The following is a 25,354-nucleotide window of genomic DNA, read 5'->3' on the forward strand; positions in this document are numbered from 1 at the left end:
AGAGACAGACACACAGACAGACCCACAGACAGACAGACAGGGAGATATAGACTGGAGAAAGAGAGGGGGGGGATGGGAGGGAGGGAGGGAGGTGGAGAGAGAGAGAGAGACAGAGAGACAGAGAGAGAAACACAAAGAGAGTGAGAGACAGAGACAGAGAGAGATGGGGGAGGGGGGGGGGAGAAACATAGACCAGAGACAAGAGAGAGAGACAGAGACAGAGAGAGGGACAGAGAAAGACAAAGAGACATAGAGAGACAGAGACAGACACACAGACAGACAGACAGGGAGATATAGACTGGAGAAAGAGGGGGGGGAAGGGAGGGAGGGAGGGATGGGGAGAGAGAGAGACAAAGAGACAGAGAGAGAAACACAAAGAGAGAGAGAGACAGAGACAGAGAGAGATGGGGGGGGGGGGAGAAACATAGACCAGAGACAAGAGACAGAGACAGAGACAGAGACAGAGACAGGGGCAGAGACAAAGACAGAGACAGAGAGAGAGAGAGGGACATATATATATATATATATATATATATATATATATATATATATATATATATATACACACACACACACAGAGAGGGAGAGGGAGAGGGGGAGAGAGGGGGAGAGGGAGAGGGGGAGAGAGACAGAGAGGCCAAGAGAGACAGAGAGAGAGACAGAGAGAGACAGAGTGAGACAGAGATTGTGAAGGGGAAGCTGTGGGTCAGCACAGGAAGCTGAAGAGAAGGAGATGAGGAGATTACATAGAAACCTTCAAGTGAAAATAAAGAACTTTGCATTTGTGGTCAGCACCTTCCCTAACTGCTAACAGACACTGCTGTCTGCTGTTTACTGGACCAACAGAGACATAGATGAAGCTGTTTTATTGCTGCAAAGTAGCATAAGATAGGTTTGGGGGACAAAAGGTATATGAGGTATATGGGAGGAGACAGTGAAAGAGTATTTGGGGACCCCTTCCAGGTTCTATGTAAACAAGTTTTTTTTGGTTTGTTGTTTTTGTTGTTGTTGTTTTCATTTAATGTCCAAGAAGAATTTGTTTTCAGTATCTTGGAAAATACTTTTAAAAAAGCTTTTTATTTTTCTTTCCCAGTTTGGAACAAATGAAGAAAGTAAGAGATAAACAAATGAGAGAAAGGAAGAAGGAGAGTAAAGGAAGGAAGGGAGGGAGAGAAAGAGAGGGAAGGAAGGAAGGAAGGAAGGAAGGAAGGAAGGAAGGAAGGAAGGAAGGAAGGAAGCAAGGAAGGAAGGAAGGAAGGAAGCAAGGAAGCAAGGAAACAAGGAAGCAAGGAAGGAAACAAGGAAGGAAGCAAGGAAGCAAGGAAGGAAACAAGGAAGCAAGGAAACAAGGAAGCAAGGAAGGAAACAAGGAAGGAAGCAAGGAAGCAAGGAAGGAAACAAGGAAGGAAGGAAGGAAGGAAACAAGGAAGGAAGGAAGGAAGGAAACAAGGAAGGAAGGAAGGAAGGAAGGAAGGAAGGAAGGAAGGAAGGAAGAAGGAAGGAAGGAAGGAAGGAAGGAAGGAAGGAAGGAAGGAAGGCATCCAATTAAAACAAATGTTTATTAAGCCTTTGCCATTTGTTAAGCCCAGAGACAAAAATCCCCATTATTTCCCTCTCAGAATTTCCACAAGGAAAGTGGGGATGGGGAAAGATACAACATGCATCTAGGTAAGTACATTCAAAGTATTAAAAAATGCCAAGTCGGTGTCATTTCAGGACTGAGAGAGCCCTAACTCCAAAGTGGAGCAGGAAAGATTTTGCAAAGGTGGTGGCTCTTAGGCTATAAATACTTTGAACAAACCCAGAGATCCCAGGAGGTAAAAAGGGGGAGACAATTCCAGAGAGAGAGGCACCTTGGCAAAAATAAGGGGGCAAGAGATGGTATATTGTTATTAGAGACCAGCAAACAGGCCCATTAGATAAATGGAACTGAGAGTACATCAAAATGAGAAAAAGAGGCAGCTGGGCAAAGTTAGAATGAAAAGATCAAGGATTTAAGGCCATTGTCTGCCTTATTTTACAAATAAGGAAACTGAAGCCCCAGTAGGTGTGCCCAAGGTCACACAAACAGTAAATGATCCAACTGGTTCTTTACCTAGGTCTTCTAACCCCAGAAATTTTCTCTGTTTCTGTCCCACCTGAGATAATGAGCATATTACTTTTCCCAAGGAAAATTTGAGGTCAAGTCCCTTCTCTGACAAATACCAGATGTATGAACATCAGCAAATCACTTAATCAGTCATTGCCTCAGGCAACAACCTAAGACTCTAAGTTGTGGAAGAGTTGTCCATCAGAATCCATAGGAAATTTTCAATCTGGAATACCAATTAAAAGATAGTTCTGAATAGAAAAATAGTTGAAAAGAGGTGGAGAAAAAAGAAAAAGGAAGGAAAGAAGGGAGGAAGGAAGGAAGGAAGGAAGCAAGGAAGGAAGCAAGGAAGCAAGGAAGCAAGGAAGGAAAATAAGAAAAAATTATTCTTGACAAAATTGAACATAGAGTATTAACTACATATTGCTCTCAAACACTATTATTTATTTCTTCCCTTGTGACACAGAAAATTCTATTAGAAGCCTTTTCAAAAGCTGGAGAAAGCTAGGGAAGCATTTTAGCATTCAATGAGCAGATGATCTGACTGGCTTTCAGGGCTCCCCTCTCTATGATTCACAAGAAAACTAAGCCAACTAAATTCTAGTTGTCATGCTGGTTTCAGATTTACTTTGACAAATTAATAGGTGGATCAGAGTTTTCGAGAGATTGCCCATCTAGCTGTCATTCTGACCCTCCCAACCTCCCCACACCCCAGCTACAGAGTCAACCTCTGATGACTAACCCCCTCTGCCCCAGGTAATCTGTCCACTTTGCAGTAGAAGGATCTCTAAAAGTCAGAAAAAACAGATAAAAGTCCTGGATCCAACCATTCACTATCTATATACAACCCTGGATAAGTCAACCAACTTAATTTCTCTGAGGTTCGGTTCTCTGATCCATAAAATGGGTATAAAATGTGGTTATTATCATTACCTGCAAGTCTCAAACCCAATGCTCAATGCTCTTTCCATTTGTTCCAGGGTAGGGAGGGTGCTGTTAAAAGCCTTACAAAGGTCAGGAGCTTCAGTTCGAGAAATACTGTATCGGCCATTTTTTTCGACGTGATAAACCCCTGCATATCTGCAGGTAAGATTCAGTTCTGTTGATTGAAAGATGAAAGAAAAAAAAAATTGAGTCAGTTTATTGAGTTGTCATATTTAAGGGACAATAATCTGCAGAATCTCAGATCACCAGAATTAACTTAATCATAAACTATGACAATAGTAACACATTTTCATAGTGCTTAAACGTTTACAAAACGTTTCAGCAACACACTTAGCAGGGACTTAATAAGTGCCTACTATGTGCCAGGCACTGTACTAAGACAAAAGTGAAACAGTCCCTGCCCTCAAGGAGTTTATATTCTACTGGGGGAGATAATATGCACACACATATAAATCTGTGTAGATTATATAAAAATTAATATAAGGCAGTTTTGAGAGGTAGCAGCTGGGTGGGGTCAGGAAGAGTTTCATGTAAAAGCCTGACCTGAGTTTTGAAAGAAACAAACCTCTGTTTGCCTTAATCCACTGGAGAAGGAAATGGCAAACCACTCTCCTATTTTTTTAGGGCAGCTAAGTGGCACAGTGGATAGAGTGCCAAGCCTAGAATCAGGAAGACAAGAGCCCAAATTAGGCCTCAGACTAGCTATGTGACCCTGGGCAAGAAAATTGACCTTGTTTGACTCAGTTTCCTTGTCTGTAGAATGAGCTAGAGGAGAAAATGACAAGCTGCTCTATTATCTCTGCCAAGAAAAGCTCAAATGGGTTCACAGAGTCAGACACAACTGAAAAAAGACTGAGCAACAAAGGGCTCCCAAGAAGCAGAGGTGAGGCAAGTGGTAACATTTTAACCATGTGGTATCAAACAAAAAGACAAGAGATAGTGTCAGATTTGAGGAATAGCCACTGTATCATTCCCATTTTAAAGATGAGAAGGCAGAGGTACAATGTCTTGTCCAGTGTATCACAGCAGTTGTAGGACTCCATCACAGCTCTAACATTCTTGGCAGAGTTCTCTTTCCAGCACACCACAAGGGCCTTCCAAACACTCCATCACATGACGTTTGATTCTGGGACAATCTAAGGCAAAGCAATATCATTCTTAAACCCTCTGAGTGAGTAAACCCTCAATACGTAGCTGTTGTGTGGAGTAGAAGGAACGTGGGACTGGCCTTCAGAAGACCCTTGTTTGCCCTGAATTATGAAGGTTTTCAAAACCATGCCCGAAGAGGATCTATAGATTGTAATAGAATTCTATTGTGCTATTAGCAATGACAGGCAAGAGAATTTCAGAAAAACCTGGAAAGATTTACACGAACTGATGCAGAGTAAAGTGAGAAGAACCAGGAGAACCTTGTATGTAGTAAAAGCAACATTGGACAATGAATAACAGCTATTCTCAGCAATACAATGATCCAAGACAATCCCAAAGGAGTCATGATGAACAATGCCATCTGCTTCCAAAGGAAAAACTGTTGGAATCTGGATCCAGACCGAACGTACTATATTCTACTTCCTTCATCTTTTTTTGTTCAAGTTTTCTTCCACAGAAGGATTAATGGGGAAAACTGCACTCGTGAAATCTATATCAGATTGATTTTACAGACTCACTGAGGGGGGAGAGGAGGGAAGGAGGGAGAGAATTGGGGACTCCAAAGTGACAATACAGATTTGTTAAAAATTGTTTATTACATGTAATTGAGGGAAAAGAAAGCTTTTTTTTTTTTTTTCAAAGAAAGGACTTGGGATTTTAGGCTGGAGAAGACACTTATTAAGGGTGGGGCATGACAGCTGTCTTCTAGTGTTTGCATATATGTCACTTGGCAAATATATTAGGCTTGTTCTGCTTAGCTCCAGAACTTACTTCCCCAGCAAGGGAGTAATGATGCAAAGAGGTAAATTGAGACTGAATACAAGGAAGAGCTTTCCAACAATAAAAACTAAGTAGAAGTGGGAAGTGCTGCTTCTGGAAGGAGGCAGGGAAGGAGGAAGAAAAGAAAGAAAAGAGGAAGGATGGAGGTGGGAAGGAAAGGGAAGGGATGGGAAGGAAGGGAGGAAGGAAGGGAAGAAAAAGAGATGACCATTTGTCAATTGCGATGTAGAATGAATTCTTGTTCACATGTGGATTGAATTTCATGGCCACTTGGGTCCTTTCTAATTCTATTTCTGTGATTCTTCAGTCCTGGCTCAGACACCAGATTTGGGACTTTGATGGTCCCTCAAGTCTTCGAACCTTACTTTCATCTGTGAAATGAGGATAATAAGATCTACCCTGCTTGCCTCACAGGGTTACTGGGAGAGCCAAATGAGATCCTATGCATGGAATTACATTGGTCAACTGTTAAAGAAAATGGAAGGAATCAGTACTGATTTGATCATTTCCAGGATGAGCAATCTGCTTCTTTCCCCAAAAGGTCCACATGATAGCTGCCCCCAAAAGGCTGAAGTCTAGCTGATATCTTATTAGATAAAAATTTCCTTAATAAGCAGATGGTGCAGAATGCATGCAAGGCCTTTTATGCATTTTATAGAAATTAAGCTGTACACTCAATGGGGAGCAGAAAATTATACTGTTATAGCAATCTCTGAAGACTTCAAGAACCTTAATTATTAAATAACCTCATTATTCCTCAGGTAGCATATTATCCCCAATTTGCAGATGAGTAACCTCAGCCAGGGAAAGGTGAAGTAATTTAAATAACACATGGGAATCATGAAATGCCCACAGTGATGGGCCACTCCTCATTGGGGCTCAGAAACACACATTTCCACCTTCTTTGAACAAATTTATTGAACTCTCCTGCCCATTTTCTGTCTTCCAGGCCCACTCCAAACCTAGGCAGAAATTCTCTCCCACTCTCCTCCTTTGGAATATTGGACAAGCCATTTATCTTCTTTCAGGCTCAGTTTCCTTATCTGTAAAATGAAGGGGTTGGACTAGATAGCCTCCCAATATATTGTCTTCCAACTCTAATATTCTATGTTCTATTTTTTAATTGTCTTTATTTTGAATTTAAATGCACACCCAAAAGATCATTTCTTAACACAAGGCATTGTGGTCTGTGTTCTAAATTCCCTTCCAGGGGGCATCTGAGTAGCTCAGTGGATTGAGAGCTAGGTCTAGAGATGGGAGGTCCTAGGTTCAAATATGGTCTCAGATACTTCCCAGCTGTGTGACCCTGGGCAAATCACTTGACCCCCACTTACCACTCTTCTGCCTTGGAGACAATACATAGTATTGACTCCAAGATGGAAGGTAAGGGTTTTTTTAAAAAAATTAAATTAAAATAAATACATTCCCTTCCACACTGGCATTCTGTGGTCTCTGTTTGAAAGTCCCTTCCAGGTCTGATATTTGAGGTACTGTGTTCTTCTAGAGACCCTCCTATGTTCTAGGTTTCACTCTAGCTCTAACACTGGATGTTCTATGTATGTTCTGATACATTCTGTCTGTATTCCAAGCCAACCTGGATCAATACTTGATCTAGAGGAGAAATTGACAGTTCCATAGCCAGTAACCATAGCTAGCTGGCTGCCTCCATGCCTTTCCTACTTTTAAGGGGAAACATAACACTCAGGAGTAACGCAATAGAATCAGGAGAAGAAAGAATTATTATCCCCAAGCTTCTGACTACCCCTAATGCCCACCCCAAAACCCATCCAAGAACCATAAAGCTTTCTCATCATATCATTCAGAATTGCACTGAGGAACAGGGGGGCTAATTTTCCTCCCTACCCAACTGACAAAATTAAAAAACAGAAATATAAATCTGACCTCAGATACTTACTAGGTGGTAACCCTAGGCAAGTCATTTGATTTGTCTGCCTCAGTTTCCTTATCTGTAAAATGTGGATAATACATCCCACCTACCTTCCATGATGGTTGTGGGGACAAATAAGAAAAAAATATTTGTAAAGCACTTTGCAGATCTTAGAGTGCAGAAATTCTGATTGCTGTTATCATTGCCATTATTATTTGTCATCTTTCTCCATTAGAATGTAAACCCCTGGAGAGCAAAGACTACCTTGCTTCTCTTTTTGTATCATCAGTGCCTAGAACAATGCTTTTCACATGGTAAGTGATTAATAAATGCTCTTTAAAAATTATTCTGCCTTATTCACCTTTCTGAGAGCCTAAAGAGTGAGGGTGGGGCTCAATAATATCACCAAATACCCACCAAGATAAGCGTCAATACCACAGCAAATGACTGGGGGCCCCAACCGCTTGTCAGCACTAGCACTCTTTAACAAACACAAATAAAGAAGACTGTCTTGCTTCTGAATCAGGATGAGGAACTCAAAATGCAGCTTTGAGAAAAATCAACCCATTTTAGAATCTTTCATCTTCTTTGTTTCTATCTGGAGTGTGTCCTCTTGTTTGAATGGGAACTTTGGGACGTCTCCAAGTGTCTTTTCACTTTTTAATGCATATTCTCTTTGGAAGGGACACAGAATAGAGGGCAAAGATGATCAAACCTAGGCTGAAATTCTCTCCCACCATCCTCCTATGGGATATTGGGCAATATAAACGTTGGAGGTCCTTTTAAAATATTGAGATCAGAGGGGGAAGCTGGGTAACTCAATGGATTGAGAGCCAGATGTAGAGATGGGAGGTCCTAGGTTCAAATCTGTCCTCAGACACTTCCTAGCTGGGTGACCCTGGGCAAGTCACTTAACCTCCATTGGCTAGTCCTCACCACTCTTCTGCCTTGGAATCAATACACAGAATTGATTCTAAGGTTGAAGGTAAGTATTTTAATAAATAAAATAAAATATTGAGATCAGGTCTGATGGTGTCCCTCCTCTGCTCGAAATTCCCCAAGAGCTCCCTGGTTTTTTTTGTCTCCAGAGTAAATGTCAAGCTTCTCTAACTGCCTCTACCTAATATGGAATCATTTTACTTTCCCAGCTTTATAGCAAGCGACCCTTTTCCATGTATTGTTAGCTGCATCCAAACAAGATTCCTTGACCTCCCTTCTCTCTGTATGTGTGTATTCTTTGTACTTTCCCACCCCCATGCCTTTGTCCATGTTATTTCCTATAGCTTAGGAAGGAAGCTAGTTGCAGGTGTAAAAAAGATTGGAAACCATTAAAAATGGTGTAAGAACAAGCTTGGGGGTGCACGAAGCTATCTTCTGACCAGCTGTCTTATTTTATCCCTTTCCTTGAACTCGAGGCTCACAGAAAGGTTAGCTCTTGAAGTCTAGCTCAGCACTCCTATCTTGGAACAGTTCCAGTTTGCATGGCATAACACGCTCCCAAGTGTTCAGCGAGGAATATTTGCTGAAACACAGTTTGGAGAAGGGGCTGAATGTATGCCAAGGGGAAGCCAAATGCTGGAATTGGTAGCCACAGAGTTTTAGAATTTCAGAAGCATAAAGGACCCCAGAGGCCTTAGTACTGACCTCTCTGTTGTGCATTTGAACCCAAAAACATTGTAATTTCATTGAAAAATGAGTGTCTTATATGGAAATTATTATTAAAATATAATAATAATTTTAAGAGAGTATGCAGTGTTAGCTTGGTGAATTCCAGTGAGGAGGAACTCTATGAGCCCCCAGAGTAACCCATTCCCATTTGGGGAATCTATCTGTTTAATGCCACAAGGCTCAGATGATTTTAACCATTTTCATACAGAGATGTATGTTCATGATTTCATCAGGGAAGAAAACTCCCACCAAGTAACTATCTCTGAAGGATCCTAGGGAGTTGCCATGGATGCATAAAATTTAAGTGACTTCTGTTGTCGTTCAGTCACGTCAGACTCTTCCTGACCCCATTTGAGTTTTCTTAGCAATGATCCTGGAGTTGTTTACCATTTCTTTCTCCAGCAAATTTAAAGCAAACAGGTCAAGTGACTTGCCCAGGGTCACACAGTTATTAAGTGTCTTGAACTCAGCTCTTCCTGATTCAGAGTTCTACCCACTGAGGTCCCTAGCTTCTTCCTGAGAGATCTGAATGTTGATCTTTCTTGACTCTAATCCAAGGATTCCACCTATGACAGAATGTTGCCTGTCTACATGAAGAAAGCTTGTAATAACAATATCTTCTATTAGCAGAAAGCTTCATAACATTTATGGAACTTCAAATAAATGAGCTACAACTTACATGGGAGAGATAGCACGGTGGAGCAGGTAGAAAGTCCCCCGCCTTGCAGTCAAGAAGACCTGAGTTCATTCCCCAATACATATTGGCTATGTGACTGAGTAACTCACTGAACCTCTTTGCCCCCAGATGACTCATGAAGACCCTGAATTTCTTTTTTTAATCAAAGATATTTTATTTTCCCAATTACATATAAAAAGTTTTCAACACACATTTTTTGAAATTATTAGATCCAAGTTCTCTCCCTTCCTCTCTTCCCTCTCCCCTCTCAGAGATGTAAGCAATTAAATCTGGGTTCTACATGTATTATCATGCAAAACATACTTCCATATTAAAGATGCTAAATTTCAGAGCAGATGCCAATCTTAGAAATACAGTGAGGGTGAGAAGGGGGCAGCTGGGTAGCTCAGAGGATTGAAAGCCAGGCCTAGAGACAGGAAGTCCTAGGTTCAAAGCTGGCCTCAGACACTTCCTAGCTGTGTGACCCTGGACAAGTCACTTCACCCCTCATTGCCTTGCCCTTGCCACTTTCTGCTTTGGAATCAATATACAATGTTGATTCCAAGATGGAAGGTAAGTGTAGAAAAGAAAGGAAAAGAAAAGAAAAGAAATACAGTGAGGGAAAGGAAGGGAGATTTCATCCCAGGGAATTCCCTGTATCAATTAAGTCTCAGATTTGGTCCCAAAACAAACAAATACAAACACATCTATTAAGTAAGCCAGGGATGGAGAGGAAGAGAATTTCCCCTTTGTCCTTCCTGTCCTTGACCTTTGGTTTTTGTAGATACTGAGTAGACAATAAGGCACTTCCTACTGCCCACCCTCCATGATCTCTGATATATTATGAGCCTCATTCGACAAAAGAAAACTTAAAAACAGAAAGAATATGACTTGATCAAGGTCACAGCGGTAGTGATAAAACTAGAAGTGGGTGAGAGACTGGGCAAGAAGCCTTCTAAGGTCCCTCCTAACTCTTACGAGTTCTGTGGTCCTGAAATGCTCTTTTCTGGACTACTGTTAGTACAGAAGGACATCACAATCCTTCATTGACTTCTTCTTCCCCAAAGGGACCACTCACTGCTTTTAAAAAACCACCACCACCATTTCTGCCTTATTACTGCCTCTTTTTAGCAACACAATTATCTGGGTTCCTTCCAGAAACAGGAAAAGAAAGAAAAAAGCAGAGATCCAGTGCATTCTTTGAAAGATGATAACCTTCATTTGTAAACAACAAAAGGACCTAAAATATTTGGGAGGTCTGCAGCCAAAGGTCTTTTGAGGGGCTTATAACATAAATAGTGATAGAGGCTACCATTTACTGAATACTTCAAGGTTCAGTGGGGATGGGAAGGGAATGATCACGCAGTTATCTACATGGGAGACCCTGAGGCTGATTTCCCCCAGACCCTAGCTGTGATTATTAACCTATTTGATCCAAATTCCATGACCAAAGCTACAGAAAGAGAATGGGGGGGTGGAGGAATGGGAGGAGAGCATGAGTGGAGGAGAAAGAGAGAGAGAGACAGAGAGGGCGGAGAGAGAGGGCAGAGAGAGAAGAGAGAGGGGGGAGAGAAGAGAGAGAGAGAGAGAAGAGAGAGAAAGACAGACAGACAGACAGACAGACAGAGAGACAGAGAGAGACAAGACAGAGACAGAGACAGAAACAGAGAGAGAGAGAGAGAGAGAGAGAGAGAGAGAGAGAGAGAGAGGAGGGAGAAGGAAAAGGAGATCTCCAAATGATCAATATTTGTTTCTATGATATTTATTAAAAACAAAGCAACAAAACAAAAACCTTGCACTCTACTGCTTTCTCTGTATCCACAGCAATTATACAGTTCCTGACATAGTAAGTGTTTAAGGAACACTTGATTGGCTGGATAAAATGTGTTGATCTTCTGATCTGGCCTGAAGATTATATAACCTAAGAACCCAGCTTAGTAGGTTATCATATCAAAAATAAGATGGAGAAACTGGGGGATGCAGGAGAATAGAAGTAACACTGAAAACCAAAGTCAACAGAAGATCCTTCTTTATAAAACACTACATTTGGAAAGGACATTAGAGATAATCTTATTCAGCCCTAATTTTCCAAAGAGCAAACAGGTTGGTCTAGAAAAATGAGATGCAGTTTATATACTAAGTCATCGGAAGAGCTGAGACCCATTTGTCCATGCACCAGGCACGTGTTTAGCTCCTGCTATGTGCCAAGCACTGGACTTGCACTATAGGAGTTTGTGTTCTACTTAGAGGATCAACATTTCCCAGATGGGGGATTATTTCCACGACATTTTGCTTGGCTTCTATATTAAGTCAAGTTACTTTTTTTTTTCAAAAATCCTAAATACTTGGCCTACAATCCATAGAAGACATTCCTTTCTTGGTCCATGTACAATAACAAGGACAATAGATTTGGGGTACAGAATGAGAAAAAAATGCCAGAGAGATGAAGTAATTTTGCCAAATACACATAGGTTTAAGTCTCAAAAATAGTATTTGAACCTGGGTCTTCTTTACTTTTAGCAGAGGTAAGTGGATCAGTAGACCCGAGTTCAAATCCAGTTTCAGACACTTACTAGCTTGTGACCGTGGACAAATCACTTCACTCTGTTTACCTCAGTTTCCTCATTTGTCAAAAGAGCTAGATAAGGATATGGCAAACCACTCCAGTATCTTTGCCAAGAAAATCCCCAAAGGGGACACTATAAGTCAGACACGAGTGAGACAACCAAACAATAACTTCCTGACTCAGCATAGAACATTCTTTCCAAAACAGAACAATATTTACTTCTCCCTTCTTATTATTAAGACTCTACTTTGGTGAATGCTCCTTTACTGCCATTAAATTCCATTTTGCTAGAGTATAACAGCTCCCTTGGTTTTACTTTTTAAGTTGTAAAGTAGTTTATTGAATATAGTAGAGCTGGCCCAACCAATCCCCTCATTTCAAAAAAAGAGGCAGGATCAAATTCTCTGGGTTTCAATCCCAAACTTGCTGCCTTTGGCAAGTCACTTAATCCCTGAGTCCTCGTTTTCCTCATCTATAAATAGAAGATTTTGATTATATGGTCTTCAAGCTCTAAATCTTTCATCTTGCGAATGTCTCCAAAGTATCAACATTTTCATTCAAAAAGGTTTATCTGCTGCAGTCCCTGCTATACGGCTCCATCTACCATCTCCTGAGTCCAGAAGGTCACCAGTGTTTGTAGTCATCACCCTACTGGTCACCCTCCCCCTACCCCCCCCCCCCCCCCCCGGAAGCATGTGTGAAAGAATGAATTGTTTGGCAATCGTTTCTGAACCAGGGCAGAAAAATCACACGCCAGGGCCGGATTGCCCACTGGCATTCCTGCATATCCCATGAGCCTTGTATGACTCATTCTCTCCATAGAATAGTGTCCAAAAGGAAGTTGAAGATTTAATAAGTATGGTAAATGATTAAATATAACTGTGCACAGAGCCTTTATCTCTTGGACCCTTGGAGTGTATCTCTCTTCAGATAATCAGAAAAGAAGCCTTCACCAACTTCTAGGCAAGTCTGGTCTTCCCGGCCACCATACCCAAATCAATTAGAGAAGCAGATTGGAAATGCTGAATTTCTTTGCACCACATTCACATTGCCCAAGGAACCTGAATCCCTGTTGCCTCCAGACTTCTAGTTCCATGATCCTGGAGTCACACTGTTTGGATGGATGGATGGATGGATGGATGGATGGATGGATGGATGATGCCTCTGTGCCCTCTGGAAGCCCAACATGTCCATTCAATCTTTGCCCTCACTCAGGACTTTGGAGGAGAAGCTCCCCTGTTTGCACCACTCCTCTCACTCCAGCAGAGTAGGTCAGGTTGGAGTCCTGACCAACCTGACAGTCAGCGCAAGGCTGAAGGAAGGGTTATCTAACTTGGGAAGTGTTCATTGAAGCCAAAAGCCCTTTGTACAGCAAAGCCGGAAGGCAGCTGGGGGAAAACCACAGTTTGTGGGGTTGTTTGTCACCATGGAGACCAGGAAGCTCACAACTCCTTTCTTCTCCCTAGCCTGCCCCCCGCCCTTTTTTTTTTTTGGTGAGGGCTACTTAGAATAGCAGATTGATGATTATGAACTCCGGATGTGGCAACTTAACCGGAAAAAAATTACTGATTTCAGAGGCCCTGGTGGAGGAACTCTTGGCACAAAGGAAGTAGCCTTCCATTTAGTACTTTTCTAAGTTATCTATCTGTCAGAGCTGTGTCCTAATTAAATAAAGACTTCAGTTCAGAGCTACACCTTATCCCTGTGTACCTGGCGATGAATAGAAGAAAGTATAATGAAGAGAACCAAAATGCCAAATATTCCAAGGTAAAATTGAAATTCTTTTTAAAAAAATGTTTTTAACTCATTCTAAAGATGCATTGTATATGGTTGGTATCAGCAACCTTGGGGTCAGGAAGACCAGAATGCAAGTCTTGCCTTGACACAAACCAGCTGTATGGCTATGGATGTCATTTAACCCTGTTTGCCTCAGTTTCCTCATCTGTAAAATGAGCTGGAGAAAGAAATGACATACTACTCCAGTATCTTTGACAAGTAAACCTCAACTGGGTCCACAAAGAGTTGGACACAACTGAAATGACTGAACAACAAAAACACCAGGCTAAAGAAAGGTAAGAAAAGGTCCCTGCCCTCATAGTCTAAGAGGGAGTCAACAAGCAAACAGCTAAGTACCAATAAACTCCATACTAGGTAAAGCACTCTATAAATGTGAGTTATTATTAATTACAATCTTTGAGTCTCCATGATCTAACACAGAGCCTTATATAAATAGTTACTCTCTAAGCATTTACCCAATTGTTGAACTTTTCAATCCAGCATCATCCTAGTAACTTAAAGTCCACCCCAATTTAAATTCTACATCCAGATAACAGCCTGAATCACCCCATCTAAGAGATGCATGCCAATCCCTATTTTACATGCAATAATTAATGCTCAATAACTCCCATTTTACAGATACACAGACTGAGACCAAGGAAAGCTTCTACTTGCCTAAAGGTTTGTAGTCATCAAATGAACTGGTCCCCACAACCAGCCCTGTCCTTTGGAAGAGAGTTTTTAAGAGGGTAGTCATCAAATGAAACGTTCCCTTTGGAGGCATTGCCCTTTGGAAGAGATTCTCAAGAGTGGTAACCCAGTCATGAGTTTGAAATAGCTGGAAAGAACATGGGACTTACAGTCTAAAGATCTTGGATAAGTCCTGGCTTACTGGGATCAAGAGATCCTGTATTTATCATGAAAAGGGACCTTAAAGGTCCAGCTAGACCCTTTCATTTTACAGGTGATGGAACTGAGAGACATGAGAAATGGCTCTCATAAAGTCATACAGATAGGAAGGAGCTGAATCAGGGTTTGAACCCTTGGCCTCTGATTCAAAATCTAACACTCTTTCAATTGCATTCTGCTGGATCCTGGCTCTGATTTGTGCAATGCTCTGAAGTTCCCAGTCCTCTTTCCTCACAATACTCTGGCAAGGCACCATTGGAATGGAAGCTCCCTGTGGGCAGAAATGACTTTATTTTTCATCTTCAACTTCAAAAATGTCCAATAAGCACTTAGTAAGTGTTGAATTGCACTACCCTCATTTTACACTTGAAAAACTGAATCTAGCACCAGGAATATGAGGTCCTGGAGGGCAGGGTCTCTCTTTAGCTTTCTTTGTATTCTTAACCCTTAGTAGTGTGACAAGGAAGTCTAAGAAATTTTAAGGTTTACAGTAGAATGTTTGATGTCTATAGTAGGTGCTTAATAAATGTTTACAGACCAACCACCTGATTAGAATCCAGCTCTTCTGGGACCAAGCCCAGGCTATGATTTTTCTGCTGTGGCAGTGAGCATAGAAAGTGATGATATTTGGGAGTACCGCATTGGAAGAGGTGAATTTGTGGGCTGCCCTTGTTTGAATCCCTGCCAGCAGCTTTTGGGGATGGGTCTACATTTAATGTTTTCTCAGTCGGTGGTCTTGTAGCTCACATCTCTTCCTTTCATGCAGGCCTATCTAAAGCATGCCACAAATGCCAGCCCATGGAGAATGCATTTTTGATGAGCTTTCTTCTGGCCCAAGTCCCAAGTCTTTTTTCATGTTCTGCTGAGGCTGCCCAATTGGAACTTCCTACTTCTAAGGAAAGTTCATTCATGCAAGCAGTTGAAAGGATGGGAGAGCAGCTTGCAAAGGACCCCAATGTCCATTGATGAAGAAATGCTATTATATTTATTTGCCTTTCAAGGAAAGTCCTCCAACCTGAATCGAACCCATAGCTGGCAAAGCCCCGGGATCTAGTTCACTCCTAACATTTGCAAAGGTCAGCCCAAAGCAAACAGGAATTCCTCTGACTACTCTACTTCTACCATTTGAAAAACTATACTAGTCATGGAATAAGAGCCAACTCAAGCCATCTTCTGTCCTTCAAGCCCTCTCTCTGTTCACTTTCTAGTAACGTCAAAAACCTGCCCTCGGGATAACTGGCTTTCTTGGCCAGGATGGAATAAGGCCATCGTCTTTGGACCTGTCTCCCTTGGACCTGGCCTTAGTAGGAGAAATATGGGTTATGAAACGCAGTAGACTGGAAGGAATTTCTGCCCCGGTTCTGACCCACTATACAAGATCCAGGACCTTTTTACGATATATATATATATATATATATATATATATATACATATATAGAGAAAGAGATCTATAGATATAAGATATCTAATATAGGATAACTTCTTAGATGATAATAAATGGATATAATAATTGATAGAACATATGAAAAATAAATTCTCACATATGATAGAAATGAATTTCATGGACCATGAAAACAAAAATGACCTGAGACTGGGGATAACTGTCCTACCAAGTCATAGGATCAGTATTTACCAATTTGAAAACAACAGAATTGAAGACTCCAAGAATTAGAGTAGAACGGAGAAGTTATCTAGTTCAATACTTAATAAAATTGGGGCAGCTGGGTAGCTGAGTGGAGGAAGAATCAGGCCCAGAGATGGGAGGTCCTAGTTTCAAATCTGGCCTCAGACACTTTTCTAGCTGCATGACCCTGGGTAAGTCATTTAACCTCCATTGTCTAGCCCTTACCTCTCTTCTGCCTTTGAACCAATACACAGTATTGAATCTAAGGTGGAAGGTAAGGGTTTAAAAAATACTTAAAATTATGAATAATAAAAATAAAATGATCTTATCTATAAAGTGAACATAGGTGGACAGTAAAGGGTAACTCACTATCAGTTTATTCCATTCTCAGATATTCTTATTTTTTCATTTAAATTTATATATTTATTTGTTTATTTGTTATGTTAAAATACCCAGGTGACTCCCTTCCTCCCATTTCTCCATTAGAGAAGGCACCATTTGCTAAAAAGGCATCTACATGTGTGTATACAAATAGATGTAAATAAAGCCATGTCTTATTTCGATTCCTTGGTTCTTTGTCTGGAGGTGGACACTCACAAGTCTGTTGCTGTAGAGAATGTTCTCAGATATTCCTCAAGCCTGGTAAGAGCCTGAGGCTATTATTCCCTTGCAGTGACACCAAACCACCACTGAGTTCACACTGAAAACAGAGAATGTGTAGACTCTAAGCGATCACTCTAATGCAAATATAGGAAATAGGTCTTTATCAATGATACATGTAAAACCCAGTGGAATTGCACATGGGAGGGAGTGGGAGGAGGGGAGGGAAAGAACATGAATCATGGAATCATGGGAAAATATTCTAAATTGATTAATTAAATAAAATTTTCAAATTAAAAAAAAACAAAAACAACAGAGAATGCCCACAATGATTTTTGGGGAAACAATATGTCTCCTTTGCTCTAGAAGTCAAACAATCCATAACATTAAATAATGCACAATGAGAAGTGAGGCTCAAAATGGTGACCTTGGAAGCCTAACAAAATAGGGAAGTGCTTTCAGAATTACTCAGAAGATACTAAATTACATCAAATCCATCTGTAGTATAGTTCACTACCCTCTAAATGTACCATGGAGTTGGGAGGGACTTTAGAGGCCATTGTACAGATGAAGAGACTGAGTCAAAGAAATTAAGAGACTTGTTTGGGATCATACAGCTAGTAAGAGTTCCTAATCCACTGCCCAATGTTCTATCTATTAGAACATTTAAAACAACTTTGAGGGTTTTATTGGACTTCAAGCCCAATATGAGCCAATACTGGGATATGTAACCAAGAGAGCTAGCATGATCTTGGCTTACATTGAGACATGTAGCCTTTAGCACTCGGGAGGAGAAAGTCCTAGTGTGTTCAGTCCAGGTCAGATCAGATATATTTAGGGGTCTGTGGTAAGTTCTGGGCATCACATTTTAGGGAGGGCAAGAGGAAGCTGGGGAGCATAAAGAGGAACACAATCAGAATGGGGAAGGTCGTTGAGTACATGGCATGTGAGGATCTTTTGAAAAAACTTGGAATAACTAACTTGGAGAAGAAAAGACTCAAGGGTAAGGGGCAGAGTCAGCTGTCTTTAAAGTGTTTGGAGGGCATCTAGGTGGCACAGTGGATAGAGTGGTGGGCCTAGAGTCAAGAGAACTCATTTTCCTGCATTCAAATCTGGCCAATTACTAGCTATATGACCCTGGGTAAGTCATTTAATCCTGTTTGCCTCAATTTCCTCATTTTCTAAATGAGCTGGAGTAGGAAATGGCAACTTATTCTATTATTTGCCAAAAAAAATCCCAAATGTGGTCAAATATTACTGAAAAATGACTGAAAAAGTGTTTTAAAGAGTATTTATGTGGAAGAGAGGACAGAACTAGAAATAAACTGAAGTCATAAGGAAGAACATTTAGATTTGATATCAGGCAAAATTCCCACTTTAATCTAGAAGCTGCTTTAGGACCAAGCATCCATCTCTGACCAAGAACTTTAGAGTTTACAAAGGACTGAACACAGTCAGTCAATTGACCTTTCTTAAGTGCCTGCTAGATGCCAGACACAGAAGACTGGCCCTGCTCTCAAGGGTAGTCAATAAATATTTCTTCATTGAAAACATTAAAGAATCTGTCCCATCTGGGTTCTTTTGGGGAGGTAGAATGATGGAGAAATTAGGAGATCTGAAAGTCACTCACCAGCTGTGTGGCCTTGGGCAAGTTATTTCAGTGCCCTGGGCTTCCATGCCAGCCTGTTAAGCCCTTATTATGTGCCAGACCGTGTGCAGAATTTGATCTTATCTCTCAAATGAAGAGGTTATGTCCACTAGATTCCTCCACCCTAGACTTAAGGTTCTCTCTCTCTCTCTCTCTCTCTCTCTCTCTCTCTCTCTCTCTCTCTCTCCTTCCCCCCTTTCTCTCCCTCTCTCTCCCTCTTCCTATCTCTGTCTCTTTCCTTCTCCCTTTCTCTGTCTCTGTCTCTCTTTCTCTTTCTTTCTCTCTCTCCCTCTCTCTCTTCTTCTTCTCTCTCTCTCTCTCTCTCTCTCTCTCTCTCTCTCTCTCTCTCTCTCTCTCTCTCTCTCTCTCTCTCCCCTCTCTCTATTCCTTTTCCTATGTCTCTTTCCTTCTCCCTTTCTCTGTCTCTGTCTCTGTCTCTCCCTGTCCCGCCCCCCTTCATCTAAATTGTTGTCCAACTAGACAGAGCCAGATGAGTCCCTCCCACCTCTGCTTTTGGAGGATTCCATTTCTGTATCATGGCTTGTGATAGTAATATGTTTAATTCATCAAGTATGAGCAGACAAGCCCATGAAGGGGAAATGAGAGGCAAAGCAAGAGGGCGGGAGAATTGGGAGCATTCTGAGATCAGGTTACACCATAAAAGACACGTTTCAGCAAATAAGGAATCGGGTGCACTCTGGACACTGGAGGAGGAGGGGGGGATGGAGGAGAGAATAATTTCTGTGAAAAGAATCAGAGTGGAGCTCAGATTGCCTTAGAGAGACTCTTTCTAAGTTACTATAAACACCGTCCGTGCTCCGTGCAAAGAGTTTTTGAATTGGCCCCGCCAATCTGGCCATTCTTTGTAGATGAGACAATTCCCATTTGAAGAGCTACTGAGCAGCACCAGATGACTCCTCTGTAATGGTGGATCTAGAGACACCGGTCTTCTTGGAGGGCCCGAGTAAGGCACAGACAAAGGTGCTAACCACTACCTGCTTGAAGAACATTGGAGACAAGCCTCAAACAATTGAAAGCACTCTACCCCCTCCCTCAAACCCCCAAGAAGGAAGGCAACTGAAAAGCAGTGTCAAGAGAAGAGATCCAGTCTGCAAGTCTTCTAGTTCTGGAGATTATAGGAAAACTCCCTCATTTTATAGATGAGGAAACTGAGATCAAGAGAAATGAGTTGCTGAAGGTCCAAAGGCTCATAACCAGCAATGCTAGAACTCTAACACATGTCCTGTGACTCTAGATTCAAAACTTTTGCTTTTGCCCCCAACAGGGTGGTGGATTTCCATTATGTATTTGCAATTGATTCTTTCTTTACATGGAAAATACTCTTTTGAATATAACACTCTAAGCCTCGGTTTCCCCATCTGTAAAACAGAGGGGTTAGACAAGATGACCTCTGAGGTTCCTTCCAACTCTCGATCTAGAACCATTTCCCTTCTCTTCCCTTTTCCCAATAGACATATCACTCTGGACAACTGGCCAAGGTCCACTTGGACACTCTTGTCCTGTTTTAAAGTGTATTCAAACAGGTGTGAAGCTCTTTGTCACTGGTACACTGCACCCAAGGTGAGGTACTTTAGCACACTTACACATTTAAACACTAGAGTAATGGCAACACTCATGAACGCCCATTGATCTCACCTAGCCCAGCGATGACATTCCATCCTTGGGACTCAGTAGGACCAACACCACAATGGACAACTGGAAATATCTGACCATGGAATGGACATTTAAGTAATTAGGAAGCTATAAAAGAGTCTTGCTATGAAAGGAATTTGCTGATTAGGGTCTGGGGGGTAGGAGTTTCCTCTCAGGCTCAGGAACACCCAATTCATAAGTAAAAAACTCAGCCCCACTCACAGAGATGTACTCCAGAGCCCTACCCAGGAAGGGAGGTAGTTGGGGAAGCCAAAGGCCTCCAGAAACCTGGGAGAGTCTCCAGAAGGGAAAACAGCTTGTGAGGCTATCAAGCTGTTAAGTCTCCTTTAGGGGAAAGCAGCCCTTCACTGAATTGCCCATAATCCCTAAGGGGTCTTCGCTGTCCAAAATTTGCCATGAAGAGGAAAGGTGGAGTTGTGCACCTCTCCTTGACACATCTGGTTTCCAGCCCTGCAGATTTCTGAGATCCCTTTCCAATCTAAATCTGTGATCCACGGAGCAGCTGGGTGGTTCAGTGGATTGAGAGCCAGGCCTAGAGATGGAAGGTCATGGGTTCAAATCTGATCTGAGACACATTCTAGCTGGGCAAGTCACATAATATACCTTTTGTCTAGTCCTTACTGCTTTTCTGCCTTAGAAAGAATGCATAGCATTGATTGTAAGATGGAAGATGAGGGTGTAAAAAAAAATCTATGAACCTACAAGACCCAGAATAATGCAACTGTTTGCCCAACAGCATCAAATAGTCCTGTGAATAGAGCTTGAGTTTGTTTTTTGTTTTTTTCTGAGAAAGACAGAAAATCTCATAGATAAAAGATCCATTGACGTAAAGATAGACCTCAGAAGCCTTCTAGTCTAACCCTTTCATTTTATAGGTGTGAAAACGGAGACCCAGAGAAAGTAGGGGACTTCTCTAAGGTCATACAAGAGGCAGGCCTGAAACTCAAACCCAGCCCCCAAATCCTATACACTTTCTACTACACTGCCTTGCCTTTCAATCAAATTTTCTTGGTGATCAGTTGTTACCTGTGTGACCCTGAGCAAATCGCTTAAACCCCTGGGCCTCAGTTTCCTCATCTGTAAAACACAGGGGATGGACTAAATGATCTCCAAGGTCCCTTCCACCTCTAGAGCTCTGGTGCCATGTTCAAGCAAGCCACCATCATTTCCCTGGTTCTTCAACCTGCTGTAGGTGGAGAAGCCTCCATGCACTTGGTGCCATCAGGCAGGAAGGAGTAAACGTTGCCCAGACTAGCAGCAGAGCTGATTTACTGTAATTGTACAAGTAAGGACAGAACCTCAAGGGGATTTTCCCTCCTCTTTTTCTTTTACAGCTGCTGCAGTTAAAAAAAAAATGTGGTTCATCATCATCCACAAGCTGCTTGTAATGCTTGGTAACCGTTGCTGGGGTAAACACATGAGGATGTCACAATTCTGACCTGACAACTTTCCCTTCCCTCTTTCCCCCCTCCCCTATTCTTCAGTCTTTCCTCTGTTTCATGTGATCTCATTGGCTGAGGCTTGGCCCAGAAATAGAATGAAAATCTTTAGCATGCATCAGCAAGCAGTTTAACCAAACGGCAGAATCAAAGGCGAAAGGGTTCTGAAGCTGAAGTCAGAAGACCTGGGTTCAAATCCAGGCTCAAATCCGTTGCCCTCTGGTACCGTGGGAAAGTCATTTCCAACTCTTTGAGGGGCCATTTCTTTGTCTTAATTTAGGATCCCATGAGAGGTCGCTGCTCTGGAAGATGAGGGAGCTGAAATGAAGCATCCTCTAAGATCCCTTCCAGCTCTAAGCTGATGGTTCTCGGAGCTGGGATCCATTGAGGGGACATAATACAAGACAGGATAAAGTAAGAACCCAGCCAGCCTCAAATGTATGGTCTGATGTTATATTCCCAATGGCTGGTGGGTGAGAATCACTTGGGGCTTCATCAGACAAGACCCCAAGGCCACAGAGGACCAGAGAAATGTCCTCTTTCTACTCCACTGACTCACTCCTACTCATGCCTCCCTAAGCCCACACTCAAAGGGTATCATATTAAAAGTGGATAGAGGGGGAAGCTGGGTAGCTCAGTGGATTTAGAGTCAGGCCTAGAGATGGGAGATCCTAGGTTCAAATCTGGCCTCAGACACTTTCCATCTGGGTGACCCTGGGCAAGTCACCTATCCTCCATTGCCTAGCCCTTACCACTCTTCAACCTTGGAACCAACACACAGTATTGATTCCAAGATGGAAGGTAAAGGTTTAAAAAAAAGTGGAAGGAAGGGGGCAGCTAGGTGGCTCAGTGAATAGAGATCCAGACCTAGAGATGGAAAGTCCTGGGTTCAAATTGGATTTCAGACACTTCCTAGCTGTGTGAACCTGGGCAAGTCACTTAATAACCCCATTGCCTAGCCCTTATTGTTTTCTACCTTAGAACCAATCAATACACAGTATTGATTTTAAGACAGAAGATATGGTTGTTGTTGTTGTTTTAATGGATGGAAAAATTTTCTCTCTAGAAACGTGACCCCTCATTTCTAATTCACTGCCTCCAAGATCTCAGTAGCTCAAGACAGGCCAAGAACTCTTGGGAGGCTCTTTAAAAAAAAGCTGGGAGAGTTCTCTTCCAAAGCTTGTTTGTTTTCTTAAAAGTCCAAGATGTCTGCCAGCTCCAAAGCTGGTTGTTGATTGCCAATGACCAAGCCTCTGCTCCACAAGGAAAGAGAGAACAAAGAGAGACAGAAGAGCCCTTTCCTATTCTCTCAGTGACAAAGACTGGGGCTTGTCTAGCAGCACTTACTAGAAAAGAGAGGGCTGCTCTGGACATGCCCACAGGAGGGATTCACACGGAAGGGGTGGCCTTGCCAGCTGCCCACAGGGAGCAAAGGGATGACAACCGGAACTAAAGTAACTGCCACTGGAAACACCCTGTCCAGGAGCCTTCCCAAGCATGACCCAGTCCCTTCCTGTTCCTTCGCTGAGGAACACGGCTGTCTCCTATCATTTCACACCCAGCTGGGAAAGGGAGCACTCTGACAAAACCCCAACTGGTCGGGTCGCCCTCTTAACAGGAAATGGTGCAAGGCACCACTTCTTAGGTCAACCACAATAGAGGAAAGAAAGATGGAAGGAGAGTGACAAAGGGAAAAAAGCTAGAAAAATAAACAAAGCCTGCAAGGTCCTTGCTTTCTTTTGAAGCTAGATGGACTCGAAATCTATCCAATGGGAGATCCATAAGATCATAGCAGGTCTTGGTTTTGTACTTGTGCTCTCCCAGCATCTTGTGCAGTGCTGACCACCTGGCATAGTCCTCTGAGTTTCAGTACTCTGGGCTTAAGTTACAGGTGCCCCCTGCTTTGTTTGTTTTTTTCCTCTTTGAGTCTGGTTTTTCTGAATACTAGAGCCCGAGTCTCTCTGAATTCAACACCAAATCATAGACCATCTGAGTTTGCAGTAGCTTTGTTGGCTCTTTCCTCTCTAGTTCAAGGCTGGTGACTGACTTTTATTCATTTATTTTTTCTTAATTTTTATTTTTTAAAACCCTTCCCTTCTCTTAGAATCAATACTGAGTATCGGTTCTAAGGCAGAAGAGCAGTAAGGGTAGGCAATGGGGATCAAGTGACTTGCCCAGGGTCACACAGCTAGGAAGTGTCTGAGGTCAGATTTGAACCCAGGACCTCCCATCTCTGCACCTGGCTCTCAATCCACCGAGCCACCCAGCTGCCCCCAAGACTGGTGACTTTTAAAAAACATCAAGTGGTAGGTGAATGAGCATGGTTATCAACAACTTTAGGATGGAGTATTCTTTCTTTTTTAAACCTTTACTTCTGTCTAATTATCAATTCTGACACCAAAGAGTAGGACTAGGCAATTGGGGTTAAGTGACTTGCTCAGGGTCATATCTTTAGTAAGTGTCTCAGGACAGGTTTGAACCCAGGTCCTCCCTACAACAGGCCTGGCACTCTATCCACTGTGCTATCTAGCTGCCCCTGGTAGGAGTATTCTGAAACACGCACTAGTTACCCTTTGATAAAGCCCTCCCTCACTAGTCCATTCCAATGAATAGCACTGTTCCCCTTGGACTGGTCTCACTGAAATTCCTAGATCAAAGAGATCCTTAACCTTTTGGGTCATGCCTCCCTCTGCCATTCTGATAAAGCCTATGGACCGTCTCTCAGAATAATAATTTTTAAATACATAAATCAAAAATCCATCAAATAAAATCCATAAGATAAAACCAATTACATTGAAATAGAGTTATCAACATGTTAAAAAAAAAAGTTCACAGCCCCTAGGTTAAAGATTCCTGGCTTAGAAGGTCAAGACTTTTTGGATTCTACTTGCTAAGACTTCTTGGTAGAGCAGACCAATGATTGGAGTCAGAAGACCCAAGTTCAAATCCCATATCGGACACTTGCTAATTGTTGAATAACTCAAACAAGTTCCCTCAATTTTCCCATGTGTAAAATGAGAGGAATGAACTAGATAAATTTTAAAAAATAATCCCTTATCTCTGTCTTAGAATTAATATTGTGTATTGGTTCCAAGGCAAAAGAGCACTAGTTGCTAGGCAATGGAGATTAAGTGACTTGCCCAGGGTCACACAGTTAGGAAGTGTCTCAGGCCACATTTGAACCTGGGGGATCCCTTCTCTAAGCCTGGCTCTCAATCCACTGAGACACCCAGCTGTCCCCTAGCTGGCTTTTAAGTTTGTTTCTAGCCTAGATCTGTGAACCTAGAATTGTTCTCCCATGTGTGTATAATGCCATATGGAGGAAAGGGTTGTTATGGAAATTGATGTGTGTGTGTGTGTGTGTGTGTGTATATATATATATATATATATATATATATATATATATATACCCTAAAAAAAGAATATTTCAGGGGTTTGAAGGCAATCTGATAGCATGAGGGAAAGAGAAGAGTGAGGGCTGTCACTCCTGAGAATACCACCTCGTGGCATCATTGAATCCCTTCCATTATAGTGTGCTGGTATATGGGCTAAGAGACACCCAACAAACAAAACCCCTCCAAAATGTGGATTCATCTTTCCTCTGATGTTTACTAGCTCTCTAACCACGGGCAAGCTGATAACTGTCTCCAAAGTGAGTTTTCTCACCATAAATTTGGAGATAATAATAGTTGTCCTGTCTACCTCACAGGGTTGTGGTGAGGGTCAGATGAAGTAATTAATGGATGGGAAAGCCTTATAGAAATGTAAGGGATCATTATTATTATCATCCTCATTATCACTCTCATTATACAACACTTATATATTTCACACCCATTAGCAACTCAGTCCTGGTCCCAACCTTCCTAGGGAAAGAGACATAGGTACCCTTCAGTGGAGTACAACCAGTATTTTTTAAAGAATTT

At 42.0% G+C, this 25,354-nt stretch overlaps 1 protein-coding gene across 14 annotated transcripts in view; it reads right to left on the minus strand.

The window, feature by feature from the left end:
• CD44 (CD44 molecule (Indian blood group)) overlaps positions 1-25,354 on the minus strand; it is an 88,463-nt gene that overhangs the window by 41,452 nt on the left and 21,657 nt on the right. For all 14 annotated transcript variants that reach the window (XM_056801949.1, XM_056801954.1, XM_056801950.1 and 11 more), the window contains exon 2: positions 3,023-3,188. In XM_056801949.1, coding sequence (XP_056657927.1) covers positions 3,023-3,188 — 166 coding nt within the window. The remainder of the gene's footprint in view (positions 1-3,022; positions 3,189-25,354) is intronic.

The sequence above is a fragment of the Monodelphis domestica genome, chromosome 6 (genome assembly GCF_027887165.1).
Source record: "Monodelphis domestica isolate mMonDom1 chromosome 6, mMonDom1.pri, whole genome shotgun sequence".
NCBI lineage: Eukaryota > Metazoa > Chordata > Mammalia > Didelphimorphia > Didelphidae > Monodelphis > Monodelphis domestica.